Source organism: Aythya marila, assembly GCF_965140915.1.
Source record: "Aythya marila genome assembly, chromosome: 2".
In the NCBI taxonomy this organism is placed as follows: Eukaryota; Metazoa; Chordata; class Aves; order Anseriformes; family Anatidae; genus Aythya; species Aythya marila.
The window spans coordinates 59,529,380-59,551,449 of NC_139043.1; the positions used below are offsets into that span (position 1 = coordinate 59,529,380).

The following is a 22,070-nucleotide window of genomic DNA, read 5'->3' on the forward strand; positions in this document are numbered from 1 at the left end:
TCTTCCTCCCCCACCCCCCCGAGGGCGCGGCATGCCCCCGCTACCTGCCGCGGGGGGTGCCGCCGAGGAGGCTCTGCCGGGGCGGCGCAGGCTCCTCCACAGCCCCCCCACACCGCCGCCGCCTCCGCTCCTTCCTCCCAGCGCGGCGCTCAGCATCCCCGCGGCTTAGCCTTAGCGACGGCCCCCCCGCCCCGGAGAGCAGCGCAAAAAGGGTCGCGCTCCGCCGCAACGCGCAGGCGCCTCAGCACGGCACCCCTCTACCCCCCGCCCCGGAGACGGGGAGCGTTAAATAGCTCCCCGCTGGGGGCAGTGCGCAGGCGCGGGGCTCCTCCGCCCCGCGGTGGTTGAGGGCGTTGGGGGCGTTGATGTGCGCGGGGCTCCGTGAGGGGGCAGCGCCTCGGCCCCGGCTCGGTGGCATCTGGGGAGGTTTCAGTGAGACCTCTCGGTGCTCATGGCCAGCCCGTGGGCTGCCCTGCCCTGCGGTGTTAAATAGGACAGATCGGGCAGGTTCTTAGCCTCCGATCCCGATAACAGGTAGTGTCCGGTGTGCCAGCCCTGTTACCCCCATGTAAAAGGCGGAAAAAAGTGGTAGCAAACCAGGTCTTTTCTTAGCATGTGGGACGCAGGTGGTCGGACTTTATAAATGGTGAAATTTCTTTCAGGTGCTAGAACAGCGGTTCCAAATGCTTAATTGGAATGCAAACCTCAGGACTTACCCAAAATCGACTTTTTTGTGTTTGTGATGTCTAGCTCCAAGCTGAACCAACTTATAGCTAGAAACCTGTTTCTTGTTTGCTGTACTGTATTGTCAGGGTGAAATAAAAAAGTATCCCCATGACAATTTTCCATACTTAACAAGTCAGGCGATTACACGGCATGCCATTAAATCCTCTTGCTTAGCACATGGTAGATCCTTGAGCTCACTTGCTCTTCATTAGAGGTGCAACATTAATTATGCTGGAAGCCCTCTCTTCACCTGTACATAACTCTTTAAGGGTTCAGAAGACTGGGTCTTTAAGCGAGTCTTGCCTGAGCAAACTGCTTAAAGACTCTTTTTACCTTCTGGTAGGACAGAGTGAAAGGCTTTTAACATCCCCGCCAAAAAAAAAAAAAAAAGTCTTAATAGGATAAAAAACCCTGCACAGAGGTTTGGCATTTATTCATGAGAAATACACTGGGAGGATGACAGCTGCATCTTGATAGATACAACTCTATCTACATAAAACTTCTGACTGCTTGAAAATGAGCGTGACAAACAACACACTCTTAAAAGTTTTGCTTGACAGAGCACCTGGACGCTGAGGAGGAACAAAGGGAAAAGTTCCATCACAGGTTTGTTGGCTGGATATACAATAGGTAATGGAAAGTGTGACTTGTATGCTTAGAATCCTAAAAGCAATTAGGATTTGTCAATGAGAAGAAATTAATTAGCAAAATTACCCCGAAGTAACTTAACATCTGTATAATGATGTTTATTTCTCACTAGCTTGGTGTGAAAATGGTTTAAATTAAAAGAAACCATCAATTTCTGCAATAAGACTGGTCAGACTGAGAAACTGATAGCACGTTGATAAATTGCTTTGCATAGACGTGGTATTTCTTGAATGTATAATAGTAGGTAGAAAATTGGTCTTTTGGAGAAAAAGAAACAGGAAATCTTTTGCTAACACATTACTAAGTGAATGGGTTTAATCTCTGTGTCTGCATTGCAGCTTTTCAAGGATAACAGAGCTGGCTGGGAACAGAAAGTGAGTTATCTCCCTTGGCAGAGCAAACAAACCAACAAGCCGGTGTTTAAAGGAAAGCAAGACCAGCAGGTGCAAGAACGCACCCCCCTTGTGTTTTTGGCTGATGCCTGTTCACTGCTGTTCTGAAGGCACCAGTCACACGCTGCGATGAAGTAGGGCAGCGTTGCAGGGATGGCAACCTGAAAATTTAATTCCCTGTTTTTCATTGATTCTTTCAGGACTTACGCTCGTATGGCTCAGAGGAGGAACGCCGTAAGTAACGCTGTTATGCTGCTGAACAGGGGGTTCTCCTCCAAGGGACATTTTTACGAATTTCTGAGTTCCACAGCTCTCGTTGCCCGAGCACTCTACCCGTTCTACGGAAGAACTGCCAGCCGTTCCAAACGCAATGCACAGCCTAAAAAAAAAAAAAAAAAAAAAAAAAAAAAGACAAAATTAAAACGTTAAAAGCCTCCCCCCCCCAAAAAAAAAAAAAAAAAAAAAAAAAAGCCTTTTGCCACCTCGTCTCCAGCAGCTGCGAGCGCGTCATCACCCCCTGTGCTCCTCGCTTCGCCTTCCCCGGCCCGGAACCCTGCGCGCCCGGAACCTACGGGCCGGGAGCGCTGAGAGCGCGGAGCCCCGCGAGCGCGGACCCCCGCCAGGCCGGGCCGGTGGCGGCGGGGCCCGAGGAAGCAGCGGCAGCGGCGCCAGGAGCGGCAGCAGCGGCGCGGCCCCGGCCATGTACCGGCAGAGCTTCCGCCCCCCCACGCCGCCGTACCCGGGCGGCGGCGGGCTGAGGAGCCCCCCGCCCGGCGGTGGCGGCCCCACGGCGCCCTCCCCGCGGGGCTACGGCAGCCCCCAGCACACGCCGCCCTACGGCCCCTGGGCCGGGCCCTACGGCGGCGGCCGCTCGCCCCGCGGCTTCGGCTTCCACGGCGGAGGCCGCTTCGGGAGCCCGTCGCCGGGGGGGCAGACCCCGCGCAGGCCGCAGAGCGCCAGCCCCCGCTACCCGGCTCCCTACGGTGGCAAGTCCCCGGCCGGAGCTCCCCCGCAGCCGCAGCAGCACAAGCGCTCGCCCGGGGGCTTCCAGAGGCGCTACCAGGTATGGGGCAGGGCGGGGAGGGTGCGAGGGAGGGAGGCCGCCGGGACGGGGGCGCGCAGCGAGGCTCCGAGGACAGCCGCCGCTCCGCCGTAGGGAAGGCGCAAGGACTCGCAAGGGAGTCGCAGTTTGCCTTTTAATATCCCGGCGTGCCGAGGTGCAGGGAGAACTAGACACCGCCCCAAACTGCAACCGACAGCGTTCCCCCTTCTGTTTACTGCCCTCTGATCAGTTTTCCATAAAACAACGGGGAAGTGCTGGTTGTTTTCCTTTGCCTGTGGTGTCTGACAGCAAAGAAGCAGCCCTGCACACACACAGAGCTTTCCCAGACATCGATAAAAGTAGCGATCTGCCAAAGACAACGAAGCTGAGCTTCATTTAAACAGAAATGAGAACATCTGTTGGGATGGTAGAGTGTCTGCTTAAAGTCCCAGCACTACACTGAAAGCTTAACTTTTTATAAAGTAATTTTTGTAGGAGCACCTCGTCATCAACAACAGGCTGAGCGAGTTAACGCTTTTTTCACGATGGTTTAATTGGGGTGCATGACAAGTGCTACAGATAGGGATGACACCAACCTAATTGCATGAAGTAGCTGCATACATATTAGAGAAACCTTAAAGCCTAAGATATGACACGTGCAATACAGACAATGATAAATTTTTCAGATCCTCTTACCGACGCTTTGTTTCTATTCAGAAATAGTCTGATTACTTTTTTATTATGCGGATAGCTGTCTTACAGCAATCTGTAAGACAGATTAAAACAATTACAAGAGGATCATTACGAACATCATACGTTTTCTTTCTCATCTAAGGCCCTCTCAGGGCAGAAGCCTACGGATCCTAAAAAAGCAGAGGCTGTGGGGTTTCTACTGCAGTAGTAGGATCTAATTTTTGCATTAAAATGGCTCTGACATTGTGAAAAGAGAGGGTTTTAGTCATTGATGTCTGATTTCCCTCTGTAAGGTCACCATTTGGATATCCACCTAAGTGTTTTTTAAAAGCCTGCCTTAAATTAACTGAGTAGAAGAATATGCAGAAGTCTTTTGTCTCTATAGTTTTAGCCAAACCGGGCTCATACCAGGAACTGTGAGCAGGAACAGCCCTATAGGCTTCATCCTTGGTGTTAGGAATGAAACCTGACATGAAGAACAGACAGGTTTGAATCTGGTCACAGACTGTCTACGTTTTCTCCTCTTCCCTTTTTTTCTGCAGACCTTGTGAGTAGTTTGAGAGCAGTGACCTGATAGCGATGCCTTTCTAGACTAGAAAGCCATTTGCATGGCTGTAGCTTTGCCTAGGAGTAAGGTGATGTGTGTGCAGGTACTTGTACACGTATACACGTGGACTGCTTTGCCTGGAAGGGCAATCATGGATGGAGGAAATCTCATAAACCGTGAGTCCTCATTTTCTTTGACATGGGCAGCAAAAATCTCAGTTCATGAGGCCATCATTAGATTTTGGTAGAGGGATTTTATTCCACATTTTCAATATCAGGTTTCTTCAGAGGTTGGTCCCTTGTCTTCTGCAGATGCTATTGGCAAGAGAAGTACAGTGCTTTTGAAATTCATGAAATACAAGATTTCTATCTCAAAGGTGACAGTAACCCTTTAAAATCACATTAGGAAATCCAGAAGATAGTTTATATTTTTTTGCTTGTAAAGTTTTATTTTTGAAATGAATAGAAAAGTTAAAGAATAACCTTTGTTTGGCCAGTACGTAACTGAGCTTTCAATTTTTCCACAGGGATGCATCTGCTTTTAGATTTTATGAAAACAAGTTTGTTGAATCTCTTGAATATAACCTCTTAGAATTCACTTAGAGGCAGCATTTCCCTTTTTATACTAAACAGCAGTTAGTGAAGCCATAGCTAGTAGTGGTAATGGGGTGAAAGTTTTACAGAAAGTTTTTTAAAAGCAAAAACAAGTTGAATGGTTCAAGCAGGGTTTCTGTGCATCTGCCAGCATCTAAAATTCAGGTGGAGAAAGTTGATTAAGGAAATGATTGTCCCTATTTTCAAGGCACTGTTGTCACCTTCAGCAAGTTAGTGAATAGTGCCAAAAGATGCTTTTTGTTACTTTTTTATGTGTCATTGGCATCAGTTTCACTTGCACAGGTAGGTCTAGATGTTTTCCTTTTCCACAAGCCTGTAATGTGAATAATCACCTCTTGATTTTTTTCACAAAGAAAATACAAAGAAAAAAAAAAGACATAATAATTAGTATTCTAAATCAAAAAAAATAATACTAATGTTCAGATTTAACACTTATTGAAAGACATCAATCTTGTATAACATAATACATAATAAATACATAATAATGTAGTGATAGTAGATGTCAGGCATACAAAAATGTCAGTGTTATGGATGGCCTGCGTTATCTTGCAGTACAATTTAGTATTTCAAAATAAATCCATCCAAAAGGGTCTTGCCACTGATTTAATTTGTTCTGTCACTGGGTACTGCAGAGAGTTAGGTCAGTTAGTTCAGCTTTCTTCTGAGTGCTGCAGATTACACATAACATTAAATACGCTCCACATTTAAACTGTTCTACAATGTAGGAGTTGCACAGTCTCTATTAGACATGGTGTCTTAAAGCTTTTTTTTTTTTTTAAAGATAGAAAACACTATGTACTAGTGCTTTACCCTTAACATGAGTGCTTAAATAACAATAACGTAATTGTTGACTCAACTCCTTATCCCTTAGAAAGTTTTTTAGACCGTATATTGAGGTCCTTCTCTGACCTTACCCTCATGGTTTTGATGTTATACTTCATGAAGTAATTCTCTACCTTTTAGTAGTTTTCTGCTTTTGAGATGATCATCGTAGCTGCAGAACCTAATTTTCTGTGGTGAATCATTAGAAACAAACGCCCTGTAAATTAGACAAGGATGTTCCCATGTATGGTCTTGTATCCATTATAATCAAGCTTTAGGAATTGTAGAACAATAATGATTGGGACCACCTGTCAGTACATTTTCAGAAATACTTGCAAGACTGAGCGGTTTCAGTGGCTTACAGCTAAGCAAAGGGTTCTTCACTATACATTTCTCAGTTTTATCCAGAAGTGGTTTCATGTGATCCACTTAGATTTAGTTGCGTTTATTCGTAAAACTCATCACTGTTGGTCAAAAAAAAAAAAGCCTTTAATCAGTGTTTTTACAGTCCTTTACAAAGCCAGAGGCAGCATCAGCCTCAAGGAATCCTGTTCTTAATTAAACAGGATGCATCAGGCACATTTGTAGACTAACTCCTGTGTATCTGTAGCATAGGTTGTTTAGCCTTGGTTAAAACAAACCATTTTGAGTGGATGTAGCTTTAGACAAAACCTCCCTTTTTAGTGAAGTGAAGCTGAGGAAAAGAACAATGGATGATGAACAATGGCTGAAAAAATATTTATTTAAATATTAAAAATATATTAGAAATATATATGTATTTTAAATTGCTAAATTTGCTTTGTTGTAGCCCTCTTTAGGTTGCAGATCCTCGCAGGTTTGTAGAAGTAATTGCGTTGATCCCTGATCTTTGGAGAGAAAAAAAATATCAAAAGCTTCCAGGCAAAAGATTTTTTTTTTTTCATGTAATACCTGTTTAATCATTGATACCTGTTCAGATTTGCATGTCAAAAGAAAATCACTTTTTCTCAAATTTCACAAAACACTAGTTTGGTTGAAGCAAAAATTGTTTTTCACAATAAGTTCCTCGTGTCATTTGTAGCTGTTTGCTTTATACATTGGTGCTCAATCTATAAGTACTGAATATTTGACGACTGCTCCTGTAAACGTTTCTGACTCTTCCTCAGCCTCTACATACTGTTTTTTGTTGTTCAGCTTTTGAATTAGACATGTTGTTGACTTAGGCAGCGTATGAAAAATAGCAGAGGAACTTCTCTCTAGTTATGTGGCTGTATGGCAAAAAGGTGGTTTGGAGAAGACTGGTGGTTATCCTGGTAAATCACAACTTGTAATTAAAGTATAATAAAGCCAATTTATTCTGAGGAAGAGCAGGTGAGGAATAGTAAATATTCTTTGAAGATTATTCATAAGCTTCAAAGCTCTGCTACATTAGAAGGAAACTTATTTTAGCTTGAATTAGTCTATTAAATGTTTCTTTACTTGATGGTTTTCTTCCAAAGGGATCACCCAGGACATCTACTCCATTTGGTACAGCGCTTGGCAGAGAGAAAAGAGTGTCTAATGATGTGGAAAACTATTACAGACCTTCAATGCTTGAGGACCCATGGGCTGGCCTAGAGCCAGTTTCTGTTACAGACATAAACCAACAATACAGCAGTGAGCAAACAACATATACTGGTAAAAAAGGGAGGTATTTCAGTTAACACTTTTAAAGGCCAAATAACTCCATCTTGTCAGGAAAACTCTGGGACAAAATATTTACACTAACACAAGATGAACAGTAATAAAGACCTTAGTTAATGTTTTTATTTTATCACCTTTTATCCAATTTTTTTTTTACTGCATTGGAAATTTTTATGTGCGGGGAGGGAAAAGGAGTGGTAGGACAACTTACATTTCTGGCTGCGTGGAAGTGCCTACCAGCTTTGGAGAACAAAGTGTTCTTTAATCACCAGCGACTGATCTGTGACTGTTAAAACAGGTTTCCATATATTTACCTCTTCCATGCCAGATTGATAGCCTTTTATTGTAAACTCCTTTAAGAAATGGTATTTTTTTATGTTTCAACATTTTTAGAAAGAAGCAACTTGGAAATAAAATAAAGTTTTGTAAATCCTTGTTTTGTAATGTATAAAGATTATTTTAGGACTTTTGTTAAGGTGTACTCACTAATAGAACTAGTACTAGTTAAATTAGGTGACTTCTGTAAATGTGCTTGTATGCTGTAGTTAACATCTGATTTTGTGCATAGCATTTTTTTGTTAATTGTAGTGTAACATGAAACTGAAATATGACATTTAGCCACCTCAGGAAACAAATGTATTGTCTTTGGAAAGTTTAATTTGTTGAACCAGATCTTGAGTCATAAACATAATTCTGTAATCATTTACTTTTGTATTTTAAAAAAAATCATATTTGGAACAAGATTAGATGTTCTGGATTATAGTAAACAAGTCTGTTCACTGGCAATTTTAGTCTTAAGCAACACACATCAGAATTAAATAAATGCAAATGTGCTTTCTGGATCTACGTTTTAGAATAGCATAGAATGCTTGAAACTTTGTTGTACGGTTGACATAAGTATATGAATAGCTTCCTTTTTGATCTGCTCTGGATTTTTCAATTTTGTCTTTTAATTTTTACCTACAGCTGGCATCTTTGCTTAGAGAAGTCTTGTTTTCTGTGTGTGCATGCTATATTTTTATACTAAAGAGGAATTTTTTTTTTTTTTCCTTAGGACTAGTCTAGTTGCAGAAGATCTATTCTTAAGTCTGCTAATGAATACTGTAATTTAGAACTAATTAGAAATAGTTCCAGCTGTAGGCATGCTCTTTACATGACATGTTAAGCCTGCAGTGGATATCTAAAGTGTTGTTGTTGAACGTACTGTCATTTGTTTGTTGATCTTTGCTTTTTAGCAGGAGGTAGAGGGCAAAAACTTTTTTGTTAATAAAAAGCACTAGTTCAGTTTTCAAAACCTACATATTTGCTTTTAAGCTCATTGTATACTTCACAGGAAATACTTCTATAGTCCTGAAGCACGGCTATGTAGAAGAGCACAAGAAATCACATCATGCTGTTCTTAGTAACTTGTCTTTTGCTGAGGTACGATAGCCCTAGAGTACCACTTGGACTGTTCCATCATAAAATGTCTTGGCTGAATACCACCTTCAGGAACAACATAAACTGGAAAGGGGGTAACCTATGGATATGTGCTAGCTGAGTCTCTTAAACTTTTATGACTATAACCCAAATTTTGTTGCTCTCTTGTCTTCCTTCAATTGATCTTGTTTTGTTCTAGTACTATATCCCAAAAAGTTGCTCAGAGAACTCAAACCATAATGCCTGCTTGATATCAAGAATTCTTAAATCTTCATCCCAGAATCAAAACTGTCCCTGAAATGGCAGCTATCAGTATTGTTATCTGTAATGCACACCAGCAAAACTGAAATAACTTGACAAGTTGCAGATAGTCTTTAGAAATTAAATATCAAATAATTGTGTCACTTTGAATAGTATTTTTCCTTTGTTTTTAAACATTGAGAGGTAAAGTTCACAAAGTTATAGGGTGCTTAACTGAATCACCTGTTTTTTTATTTTTTCCTTTGTAACTCAATGCAGTTTACTTTTTGCAATATGTTTGGTGATCTTGAGGAAATAGATCTGATAGTACCTGATGTTTTTTAAGAGACTAAAGCTCTGCCACGTTCCCAGTTAGATGCAAGAAGAAACTGGGTTTGGAAAGGAGAAAGGAAAGGAAAAGGATTCACGACAGAAGAGAGACTCTTAGAGGTGGGACTGCTTTTACAGTAGCCACTATGAGCTGCCCTTGCACATTTCAAAGATGCATTTTTCCACTTTGGCTTTCCGAGGGATTACTCTGGTAATAACTGCTAACTCCTGGAACCGGGTGTCAGACATCAACGAAGGTAAATGTTCCAGAAAGAGATTTGAGGAAATAATCTCAGAGCATTGTATTAATCAATACAGGCCTTCCACAATTCCATCTGTTAAGCTGCTGCTCCTATGCACTTCAGGATATGACCCAGCAATTATAAGTACATCATACTACTAAAGACTCCAATAATTTGGTCAAGAATCTGCAAGGAATTGAAATGTAGATCTAATGAGCTTACTAAACTCATCACACCGTACCAAAAGCTTAAAAACAACTTACCTTTCTGGCTTCTAAGAGAAATTCTGCAATTACAGTAAAATTTCAAAATGTCATTGTTGAATAGCTGTAAAATGCATGAACACATGTTCAGAACTATAAATATAATGTACTTAAAGACAATTTAAACTTTGCCTTTTTTTACAATGATATCCAGGAAGCTTGAGCACTTACTTCCTCGCTGATTGTAGTCCCTTTTCCCATATGGCAAACATTCTTTTTCCCATATGTTTCTAATGGAGATAGGATATATCACTTCCTCATTTGTTTATGAAGCCTCTTCATAGGAACAGGATGGCTCTGGAAATAGCATTTGATGATAAAAAGCACATCAGAAATGCATCCTTTCTTCATGAGCCCATGAAACAAAATAATGTCTGTGCTTTGCTAATGAAGGGATTCTTCTGTAATGAATACACTAAGAATATGGGCGTTGTTCTTTCCTCAACAGACGACTTAGACTTTAAGGTAAGTCACTCTCTTCAGAAGTTCGGACTGATGCACGTTCTATCCATTCTGTTTTATTTGCATTCTGCCTTTGTCCGTCAAGACTTACTTTCCATTCAGTTTTTTAAAAGAAATTGCATAACTTATTACTAACTCTCTTCTAGCAAATACTTGTTTTCATTTTTTGTTATTTGCTAGCTACTGTGTTTAACAATGAGCTCCGTATCACAGTAAGAAAACTTAAATCACCTGCATTCAATTCTGTGTGACATGGTAACACACCAGGTGGGGAAAAATCCCAGATTGTATAATACCTCAAAGATAGTTTAAGTTAGAGTTTTCACGGTGATTTTGTAATACAGAATAGTCATTCTTCTCTGGCACTGTGGACACACTGTTTACATTGAAATTGGAAAACATGGAAGTTAGAGTGTTGAAACTTCAATTAAAGCAGTATTTAAAACATACATATCAAGCTACTTTTTAAAACTAGCAATAAGACATTTTGCAGAGAAAATGCTTCTGGTCAACAAAACGAGAAAGTTCTTCTGCACTCAGGCTGTTTTTCTTCTCTTGTTAGGGATATCTTTATCCTAACTTTATGCAAATGTGTTCATTAGACAACTAGGAGAAGAAACATGCATTTTATGTAAAGCCTGCAAGTATCTATTCTTCAACTCCCCCTTAAGAGTTTTTATAGACTGAGTTCTGAGTTACACTTGCAAGGAGTCTTGTTGACATCAGAGGATTTACTTGTACACCTAAGATACTTATGTATCTAACAAAATCTGAAAATTATATCACCCATTGGTTTTTCAGTGCTCTTTACCAACTCTGCAATAAACTGCAATGTCTAGTAATTGCTCTGAATTCCAAGTTGTTCATGTGCTTTTCGTACACGAGCCAACCCTGTCTTGCAAGGAATTAAATCTTTTTACCACTGAATTCTTGAGAATGGAGACTTTATTTTCCCTTCCCCAAGTTCTCCTTCCTTCCAGCTTGTTTGTATTAGGAAGGAAAATGGAAAATTGCACCCACTGGTTGCTGAGGAATCATATATTGATTTCATGTTGCAGTCTCTCAGAAGCTTGTGAGCTAATTGAGAGGTAGCTATGTATACTTCTCCATTATTCGGGATGGCTCAAAAAACTACTCACACCACAAAAAACAGGAAGGAAATCACCAACGTGTTAGCATTTAACAGTAGTGTAGTTGTAGCATTCAGTCAGTTCACAATCTTTTTTTTTTTTTTTTTTTTTTTTGCTTACTGCAACTTTTGTTTTCAGCTGGATGTATCACTACGCACGAAGAATTAAATCATTTTCGTTTTCTTCTGTTTTCTTTAAAATACATGCTTTGTGGGTTTAGAGTTTAAGAACACTTCCACAATGAGGATTTCTGAAATTACCTTTACAAAATGTAACAAAACTAACAAAATTTATCCTTATCAGCTTAAGGGCAAGTTTAGGCCTGCCCTTAAAAGCAGCTTAGATCTCATTAAAATAACTTTATCCCATCCTCAGTACTTCTTTGGGAACACAGTTACCGTGCGAGAAACGGAGGGGCAGAAGCTCGGTGCCAGAACAAGGTCAAACTACCCTTCCTCTCCTAGAGGTTACCACTAGTTCCCTGCTATTTCCATGTGCTCACATCCAGGAGATGTTTTCAGCCAGTCATCCATTCCGTTTGTAGCACTTTATATCAGAGAGTTGCTTAGTACACATCTTACATTTAAAATTTTAACAGCACTATAACTTTTAATTTGTAGTTTAGCCCCTAAAACTCTTGCCTGTTCTCTTCTTCGGAAGTAAAATCACAGGTGAATGTCACTGCCTTCGGTTTCCCTGGTCTATGACTGTTACACATTCTTTTTTCAACCACAGTTGTAAACATTCTCTGACAAAAATGAAAAATCTGGTTTACATAGAATATTGAACATAATTTCACAGAACTGTAGGCTGTAATATTCACTGGCTGTGGAAAGCTTTTGACACTAGATTAGCATACATTCGTTGCAATTTGAGAGTAAAAAGTATTCCCACATTAAGATTTTACATGCCAGCATTTTTGGTAGTAAAAGTTAAACCTCCAAGTGCTAGCAAGGAAACAGTTTTCAAATATTAGCATTATATTTATTTTCTATTTTTTTTTAAGAAAAGATAACATCTTAGGAGACATAGAATTTGACAGCATGTTAGACTGAAATTTTTAACTCAATTATTTCAGAACGGGTTGCACTTATCAGAAATCTTCCTGTGTTACCCTACTGCCAGCAGTGATCACGCTGCTCAATGTCATATTAAAATACATGTAAACCTTCTGGTATCCATATGTGTTTTTCCACAATCTAATTGCTCTGTAGTCAACATAGTTGAAAACTGTTAGTGTAGAATAAGTAAGTGTTTGCTTTGGGTTTAAAATCCTTGTAGCTTGCATGAGGAAATTCCCAAGAGTTCCTACTGCTGAACATGATGTTGATATATCACTGTAAATGCTTATAAATAGAAGAACAAAACCATTTTCGCACTGATGCAAACATTCCCTTTTTGAGAATCCCATTGAGCTGATGCTGAAACGGGAAGAGGAATTAAGCTAATTGACAACTTCTGTAGATGACTGCACAACATAAACCACAAATAACAGAGCAAACATGAGCTTCAAAAAACACTGATTGCCAACTGGGGAGTAGTATCAGCAGTAATTGGATTATAAGTAGCAGTTGCACAGCACTTTTTTAAAATCAAACCACTACCTCCTGTGGCTTAACAAGGATTTTTAGATTAATGTAAAATAAGGCTTTTGAGCTGTATTCCCTTAACAGCTGTTAGGAATTAACAAGTTGCTATTCACACAGTTGAGTTTCCAGAAGAGAAGAAGCATCTTCACCACCTCCATGAAGTCTAGCGTCTTTGCATAAGTATCATCAATTCGTTCAACCTAAGTTAAACTTTGCATTTGAAGGCCTCAGGAGTCTCCTGAAAAGGTGAAAGGGAAACACCTGCACCTGAGTTAAGGGCACACCTTGGGTCGGTAACTACAGGAAGGCATCATGGGTCCGACTATTGATTACTTGCCATTCCACTTTCCTAAAGCTATTTCCCTTGTCTGTAAATTTTTAGTAGTCATCTGGTTGCTATGGCAATTAAATTACACCAAGCAAAATGATTTGGTTGTTCATTTCCAGATGTTAAGAAAGCAGTATGTGCACCACAGGCAAAAGGTTGAGAAACTGCTCTGACTGTGTGCAGATGAATGAACTGCCAAATTGCATCTCTGTTGAAAGTGAAGACAGCTTACACTACAAACAGTGTTCCTGTTCTTAGAATAGCTTCTTAAATAAAGTTCCAAGCATGTAGAAAGCCTGCACGAAGAACCTTTAAATCCCTGCTTTCAGGATTTCTATTACATCTGGTTATGTTTTCTGACATTTGATTTCCTCTCAGGATAATCACTGGATACATTAACTCCTGTAGCCTATCCTCCTTGCTGCTGTGAGGTGACGGAGAAATAACATTTTCTGTACATTTTAAACACACAATTGGTAACATCAACCCAGAGAGCAAGTGACAGAATTCTCCTTCCATTATCAAATCTGTCCTGTTAGAGCTTTGTTTCACACACACACTCCTTAACTTCACCCAGAGAAAATACCTCAATCAGATAGCCTAACCATAACTTTTCCTCTGGTGAGTCTTGTATTGTCTCTTTTTCCCCATTTTTTTCTTCTTTGCAGAACAGTCTGTGCACAAACCATATTTTAAGGCTTTTCTGCAAAGGTTTTCTGTGAAAAAAAGCCCGCCTTTCTCGCCCCTTCTGTTGGAACAGGCTCGATCTGCCCTCCACGGTCCCGCTAGCAGTAGCTCTGTACCGGCGTGTTTGGTGGAATCAGGACCACTCAGCCACCCACCTGAATATCCTGTTGGTTTGCATTGCTGGAGGGGATGGAATGATGCCAACATGTAAAGTCTACAAAAATCATTTGGGCTTATCTAAATGAGCACCGGGTGGGTGGCTGATGGGCTTCATTGTTGGACCTCTAGAGGGAACTCTACAAAGCAGACATGCCTCTACCATAGCTACCACCCTTTTCTTTCTAGTTTAAAGAAAAGTTGTCTTCTAAACACACAGACAAATGGTATTCAAATCTGTCATAAGCACAGTCACTCTGTGGGAAGACAACAGAAGAAGTATGCAAGAAAAGAGTGTGGGCAAACAGGGACACCTTGATCCCATTTCTTCCTGTTAGCTTCCCAACTCACCTGACTCTTAAATACTCTATTTTCATATACCCAGCATATACCCATCCTCAACATGAATACACTCAAATACTCCATAAATTCCTGTTAGTGGGAGACCAAGTTGGAGGGAAGAAAGGAAAACTGCTTCATCAAAGTGTCAAATCAGGTACTATCCCTTCAGCAGCCCGAGAACATATTATTGTTTTTTAATCCACGAGTAACAAGAAAGCAGATGTACATTTCAGAGAGAGGTGAGTTTTATGAGCAGCAAAAGTAAGACGTCTGCATGTGTAGGCACTTTTTCCATTCACTGTATTTAATCATTTACTGTAAATTAAAAAAGTTCAGCTTCAGTCCAGCTACAGTTCTCTTAGTACTAAGTTCTATTTCAGAAGCTTTTAAACTGCCAGAAGATCTGCTACAGAGCATTTTTTTTCCTCAGTCTTGTAAACTTTCCAGTGTGCAGAAGGAAAAAGCAAGTTTCTGGTTTCATTCTAGTTGTATTGATGTATGATAGAGAAAAGCAGCAGAAGCACATCCAATGAAAGTACACACCTTTACTAGTGCTTAGGCTGTTGCTATGTAAGAATCCAAAAACAAATGCTCCAATTTCTGGTGTTATTTATGAGCCTGGGGAAGATCATCAGCACAGCAGACTTCTCCCTCCAGCACCTCCTGGCAAGGAGACTCCCCAGTGAGAGGCTGACACCTTCAAAAGCACACCGCTCCCCTTGAATTTCCGCAGCAGCCATTCTCCGTTGTTTGCTGCACCATAAAGCAGAAGTACAGAATGCGTCCCACATCTCCCTGTGACATGAAAGAGTAGAAAGCTCCAGGTGTTAAGACCTGCGTTCATTTCTTTACTCTGTTTCTTCAGAGGCTCCACAACATGCTTTGTGGCCGGGTCTTGACTTTTGTCCAGACTCCCTTTCCACTGACCATTTCCATATTCTTTCTTTGACTAACACTCTGAACCAGATACTTCCCTCTTTTCTTCCAGTCTTATGACACTTAGGCTCTTTTGTGACTTAAGCCATCCCAAATCTATCTTCTTCAGAGCTATCTGCGTAACACAGATTTTTCCATCCTGGACTGATTACCACTGTTCCCATCATTCTGCTGACAAAGCAACTCTTGCAAGTGTGGTCAAATCAAGAAAGCTTGAGCTTGAATAGCTTAAAATGTGTTTCAGACTGAACTTGCTGATGTCTGAGACAAGAAAGATGACCGAAGTGACCTTTTCCAACAATGAATCTAATGACAGAAGCTATCAGTAACCTCACTAGTAGCAATACTACTTTTGCCAACTTCAATTGCAAAGTGGTCTGCAAAGGCACCTCTACCTGCAACCTGTCTGCATCGTCCTTTTGTCTTCCTGTGCATTCTTTTCAGAATCCTGCTTCACTACCTTTGTCCGGAGGCCTTGTTAGGTCTATTTTTGTTGTTTTCCTTTACTTGTTTTGTTCCCCCCCCCCCCCCAACTATTTCCATTTTTTAAGCATCTTTGAAAGAGATAAATAGCTTTATAAGAGCTTTATAAGCTTGAAGCAAAATGTATATATACTGAGTACGAGAGAGTGGGTGACATGAATAGCTCCAATGATAGCTCATTAAGAGGTATGAGATGCAGACCTTTTCCCTAAAGCATGGATTCCACAAACTAAAACAGAATGTGAGTTTTTATTTTCCTAATAAGTGAGGATAGATTCTGTAGACACAGATTTCATCAAATCACTGTCCATCAGTCAACCCCAGAAGTATTTATCCCAATATCCTGCACAACGTTAGGTCTAAACCTCACCTAACAACTTCCAAATCAAACCAACAGCCTCATTTAAGCCAGACCATGCAATACTATCATGGAATCATCTAAGTTAGAAAAGACCTTCAAGACCACCGAGTCCAACCATCAACCTGACCTACCACATCCCACTAAATCATGTCCTTTAGTGCCACATCCACACAGCTCTTAAATACCTCCAGGGGTGGGGATCTGTCAGTTGAAGTTGATCCCAAGACCAACCTACCACTTAAAAATCTGCTTTCTGTTTAGGTTTGCTTTGTCAAACATTAGCTTCTCTTAGTGGATTATAGTTTTAATTTTTATATAGTATTAAAGGGTCACATATCAAGTTTCTATTAAAGGTAGATTATCAAATAACAGCTGAATATTCTCTGTAGCAATTAAATACAGCCATTAAAGTCACATAAGGACATTTTTTTCTAGGACTGGAATTGCTTCTGTATCTGTTTTCTGAAGCTTTTCTAATATGTTTTAAAGTTATGATCTCATTAAAATCATATGCTAAAGTTCTACTGATTAATAGCCTCAACTTGTGTATTATTAACCCTTAGTTTCAGCGTCACACTGGAGGGTAACAGTCAGTCCTTTTCACTGTCACTTCATTCCAGTTTTCTTTGTCTTGCTTTGTAAATGTGACCAGCTTCACTGATAGTTTATGTGCGATCTTAACATTGCACCACATTAAAATACTGAGGTAAGTGCTCATTGTCCCTCACCTCTTTGTGCAATGGTTAGAATGGCATCTAAAATAAAAACTGTCAATACCCCCAACACAAACATCATAACAGTCCATGTAATAACCCTGAATTTCAAGCATTAGCTACCCCATCTTTGGTGTCATTTAGGCCTTGAAAGGCAGCGTTTGCCTTTATTCTCCAACAGGCATAAAGAGTTAAAACAATTAACAGCTCTTTCATAACATTTTCCTGTCCCCTCCATTCAGGAACAAGACAGAGCACAGGCCAGGACTGTCCTAGAGCTCCCTGCAGGTTAGACAAACACTACCATCTGCCAGCTGTCACTTTGTTCTTCCTGCTTTTAAATTCATAAGAATAAAAAGCCACTCTATGGTGGCAGAGCCAGATGCTGTCAATGAAGCACATGTGCTCCCAGACACTTTCTGCTGTTCCTTCTTGCTCCCAAGCATCCTGGCAACTGTGAGTCTGTATAATCCTTTGAATGATACCTAATGATACAACACTCTCTTTTAGAATATAGTACCAAATCCAATGTGCTTCTCTTACAAAAAAAAAAAAAAAAAAAAAAAAAAAAAAAAAAGAACAAAATCATCCAATCGTCCAAGTTTTGTATACCCAAAGTGAGCTAAGGGAAATTGTGAAGCATAATAAACATCTAAGGTGTGAAGATCAGTCAGCTATGGACACTACATGAAAACAGTGATTTCAAGACAAAAAGCATCAGACTTTCAGTGAAAGTCTGCACGTTTCCATTACTTGCTTTTCTGTCTGACAACACAAACAATCCCTTTTCTATCTGATTTAGAAATCAGCAAATCAGCACTCATTTCTTAATTATTTTGCTTATGTGTTGCTCCAGACAGGCCTGTGTGAAAGATCTGTGCAAGGAGAGAAATAATCCACAGTTCTAGAAATAAATTTAATCCCCATATTCCTCTAAATACCAATTTACCTTATAGATGTTACTTCTAATGTGAAGTTAACCAAGACATTAATTACATTTAATTAAGCATTACGTCAGACTCTAGAGAGGATAATACTATTACTCCATCATTTTACAAATGGGGAAATCCAATTATAGCAAGAGGAGGTGTCTCTGTTAAGCCTTATCACTAGTTAATGACAGAAGATGACCAGGTGTTGTTTGCATCCCCTGCTCCATTACCTAAAGCTGATTAATCCATAAAACTTCCAAAGCAAGTTGCAAATGTGTTTCCTTCCTTGGAGAAGGGGTGCCAGCAGAGGGAGAGCCATGCTTTCCAACTTGTACTAATGGTGAAGGGTAGCTGCCTAATGCTGCAAGCATCTCTTTCTGTGCTATAACTATTCATTAAAATGTTCTAGATTCTGATTTAAGTCTGTAAGTCTTTCATTTTCCCAAGCACCTTTTGATTTTGCTGTAAAGAATTCAGCTAGACTCAGAAACATTACTTTTAATAAAATAAATCCCCTTCTTAGGTTGTTAGTGTGCAAGGACTTGGAACAACTGAAAATCTCCAGTGATTTCTTAGATAATCCATGCATTTGTATTGTTCACTGGATCAAGGAGAGATGAAATTCCTTGGCCAAAATAACTATGTCAAATTATACATTTTTTTTCTAATAAAAGGCAGTTTTATAAAATATAAAATAAAAAAATAAAAAATAAAAAATAAAAAAGCAAGATTCCATTCATAAGGGAAATTCACAGAAGAACAGAACTGAATTCCCTGCTGAAGTTAACAGGTGTTTGGATTTCACCTTTTGTCTGATATAAACTCTGCAATGACAGCAGGAACAATTGCAAACTAATATAACAGTCTCTGTTTTCATGCACAACTATAGATGTGGAGGTCACAGCCTCCTAAGAAATAGAGGAGGATAATTATATTGTTGAATTGTACTGCATATGGGAAAGATTTATGCCATAATCAGAAGTGTAGCTCTTTCCAGTGGGAGAATCTAAAACAATTAGCATGGAATAAATCAGTTTTTAAATTTATTAGTCATTAATATAATGAGTCAGAAGTTTTATTTGTTAGTTGGTTTTTTGTTTGTTTGTTTGTTTGTTTTATGACTAATATCTTAATAACTGATAGGTGCATAATCTGGCCAAGCATCTGCTGACTTTTCTCCTGGAAACAAATGTACTTCTGCTTTTCTGATTAATGAATCAGAAAGCAAAATATGACTTAGTTAGTATTCTAAAATGCACTTTCATATTGCAAAACAGAAAAATAATCCAGAGATTGAGGTTTCAGGTCTTCAAGCTTTTTGGTATTGTTTTGTTTGGATGGTGGGTTTTTTGAATGCTTTTTTGACAGGAGTTTAAAAGTGCTATAATCTCTTCCTAGAGCATAAAACTATCAACATAATAATTACAAGCCTTTTCATGCATTTTACTTTTTAAAAGCTACAGAAAATCAAATATAAAATGTTAATGTATCGGTAGTAGTGCTTAAGCTCTTGAATCATTGAATTTAAAATTCTTACAAAATAATATATTGCACGATGTAGATGTTTCAGAAAACACTAGGTGCGTAACACAACTATTACAAACCCAATTTCTTGCTTTTTCTGACTTACTGCAGAACATTTAATGTCAGCCTGAGCAGCTTTCTTACTTCCCACTTATGAACAGTTTTAGAACTGCTCTGAAGCACAGCAGCAATTGCCAGCTTTTCCAGTACACTGAAGCACACGCTTTACAAAATCCTAGAAATTAGAAAGCTAATCCAATTTGTTGGGTCTGTTTATGTGCTTATAATAATGTTGGTGTCCAGGGGAATAGCTGCTGTTGATGTGTTTTCTCTCCTGTACCATGAAATCCTCCAACAGAGTCACACAGCTTGTCAAAGTGTCATGCAACCAAATGATAACTCTGTTGGAAGAGAACTCAAGCAGTAGGGGTCCAGTTAAACCATCAATGAGCAGTACGGCACATGCTTCTATGTTCCTCATGCTGATTTTGTCCTGTTAAATTGTTTGTCCTGATAAATTATTGTTAAATGTGTAGAAAGATTTATCCCCTTTTCTGATATTTGGAAATATATTTGGTTTTGAATATTGATCTCCCTTAAAATACACTTAGAAATACTTTCCCTCATATTGGATTAGGGTTAATGAAGCACCTCAATTTGATGTTCATATGAAACCTGCCTATGAAACCTGGATCTTCTCATGTCATCTGCAACCTCTTTTGTTGTTGGGAGGAGGCATCAGATTTTTATTTTTTTTTTAGTTTGTCAATGTAAGTTAGCCCTCTCTTTCTCACTGCATCTTCCCAATTCTACAGAAACACTTAATTTTTAAAGTACCAATTTATTTGTTTTGGACTTCGTAGTAACTGTGTAATTCTGTTGGATGATGGTTTCTCCCCTTCTCCCTACAACTTCAAGAGGAGCAGATTTTTTAGGTAGTCATGCCAGTTTCACCAAAAGATTTTGGTTAAAATTAAAGTTTCTTTACAGTGTTGACATTTTCTCAAACATTGTTTTCATTCAGATTGTTCCAGAAAAAAAAAAAAAAAAAAAAAAAGACCTTTTAAACGAATGTTGCTTTCAAAAGTAACTGAAAAGAACCATTTATTTACTTAGCAGCCTACTAAATACATATGTGACATGTGGCTTGCTTATTTTTAGCCTTTTTCACCTAGATTCTGCACTTAAGAATCTATATCCACATTAATTGTATGCAATTTCTATAAAAATGTAACGTCATGTGTGCATATATTCTGAGCACACTAAAATAAGATAGTTAAGATTATTTTCTTGATTCAGAGTTGATACTGGCTTATCCATTCTGCATTTCACATTTTGCCTTTTTTGCAAAGCCAACAGCACCATAGTTTCATCACGCTGTATCTGCCATAAATCTATGTTTTTAATAAACCCAGAATGTACTAGATTTCAGATCCAACATAATGCTTTGATTCGCCCATAATAAAGCATATAAAGTAATAGTTTTTGTAGTACAAAAAGCTCTGTGATCCTGAAACCTTAATACAGGAATTAAAAAATGAAAAAGAAGAGTCAATAGGCTGCAAGGGAGGAGTATTTGTTATCTACAACAAATGACAGGTGTTTCAATAAAGCATGCAAAACTTTTCCCTGGAGGTCAATAAGGAATTTGCATCCTTATGGTTACGACTTAAATGCTGTTTTAAAAAAAGGAGTCTCCCATGAGACCAACTGAAAGAGAAAGAGAGAAAGCCATCTCTGGTTTATCTTATGATATAAACTAAAATAGGTTTGTATTTATGATAGAACAGGCCTGTTGAATTCTATGTGGGTTTTTTTTGTTTGTTTGTTTGTTTGTTTTTTTTTTTTTTTTTTTTTTTTTTGGTCATTGTTCCCAAAAGGCAATATTGTAACTGCAAGTACAGTTTGCAAATAAAAATTATTACTACTACCTGCATGTCTTCTTTCACTATCTTGCATAATTGTATGTGCTTGCTTGGAAGTCTCAGAGCAGGATCTGCAATCCATAACATGAAGCAATCTGGGGAGAAAAACATACGTAGTTTCTAACAAAATCTGCCAGATTTAGAGTAATATCTTCCTGATGTGGAATCACCAGAACATCTGCAGAGAAGTTTTTAATTATTACTTACTACTCCACTTCTCTTCTACATAATTGATAGATTTCTTTTCATTTCCCATGTCTTCTGTAGTTCTTAGTCTATTCCCCTCCCCCCCCCCCCCTCCATGAACAATTTTCACAAAAAACTACGCATGTAAATGCGTACAATTACTGTTTGTTCCACAGTAGCAGTGTAGAAAGCAGGAAGGTGCCCACATGGTCAGACAGTCCACTGCCAGGTTACCCGATGGGGTGGTCATGTTGACAGCAAGTGCTCCAGCATGGAAATGACACAAGTTTTAAAGAGGGAAAATAATCTCTGTTGCATTTTCACCATCTCTGGTCCCAGTTTCTGTCAACCAAAAGAACATTTTTCATCACAAACCCTAAAGAAAGAGCCAGAAAAGTCCGGACATCAGTTACCATACAGATTTCCCTTTTCTGCTCAGAGAAGCAAGCTAGACAAAAACGAGCTTTTTCTGGATCACTGGGGCCATTACCAGAACTGCTCACAGCATCAGCATCAGCTTAACAAGAGCGCAGGGACAACAGTTTATGTGCCAACAACCAAACCTCAACACAGCTCAACATGGGCAAGAAACCCGAGGAGATTCTTTGTGTCTGGCTAAGTAGGGCATCATTACATCTTTTGGCTGTCCCAAAGCAGAAGGGGTAGTTTTGCAGGG

The 22,070-nt window shown here is 39.4% G+C and overlaps 2 protein-coding genes across 8 annotated transcripts in view; one reads left to right on the forward strand and one right to left on the reverse strand.

Moving 5' to 3' along the window:
• The window catches only part of SUGCT (succinyl-CoA:glutarate-CoA transferase), a 318,199-nt gene extending 316,110 nt beyond the window's left edge, over positions 1–2,089 (reverse strand). For 5 of the 7 annotated variants that reach the window (XM_082753549.1, XM_082753548.1, XM_082753547.1 and 2 more), the window contains exon 1: positions 45–220. In XM_082753549.1, coding sequence (XP_082609675.1) covers positions 45–156 — 112 coding nt within the window. In that variant the 5' untranslated portion in view covers positions 157–220. Of the gene's footprint in view, positions 1–44; positions 221–1,973 lie in introns of those variants that run through there. The other 2 variants (XM_082753552.1, XM_082753553.1) reach the window with 2 other exon arrangements.
• A 362-nt stretch (positions 2,090–2,451) lies between these two features.
• Positions 2,452–12,165, forward strand: MPLKIP (M-phase specific PLK1 interacting protein). The gene is made up of 2 exons (XM_082753555.1): positions 2,452–2,829; positions 6,963–12,165. Exons 1-2 carry the CDS (start codon positions 2,467–2,469, stop codon positions 7,164–7,166), a joined length of 567 nt encoding a protein of 188 aa, XP_082609681.1. The 5' UTR covers positions 2,452–2,466; the 3' UTR covers positions 7,167–12,165.
• The last annotated feature ends 9,905 nt before the right edge of the window (positions 12,166–22,070 follow it).

Excerpts from the sequence above, each read along its gene's own strand:
- MPLKIP (XM_082753555.1), top strand. The coding sequence starts at position 2,467 with ATGTACCGGCAGAGCTTCCGCCCCCCCACGCCGCCGTACCCGGGCGGC. Across the intron at positions 2,830-6,962 it reads GCTTCCAGAGGCGCTACCAG|GGATCACCCAGGACATCTAC; the intron begins GTATGGGGCAGG and ends TTTCTTCCAAAG.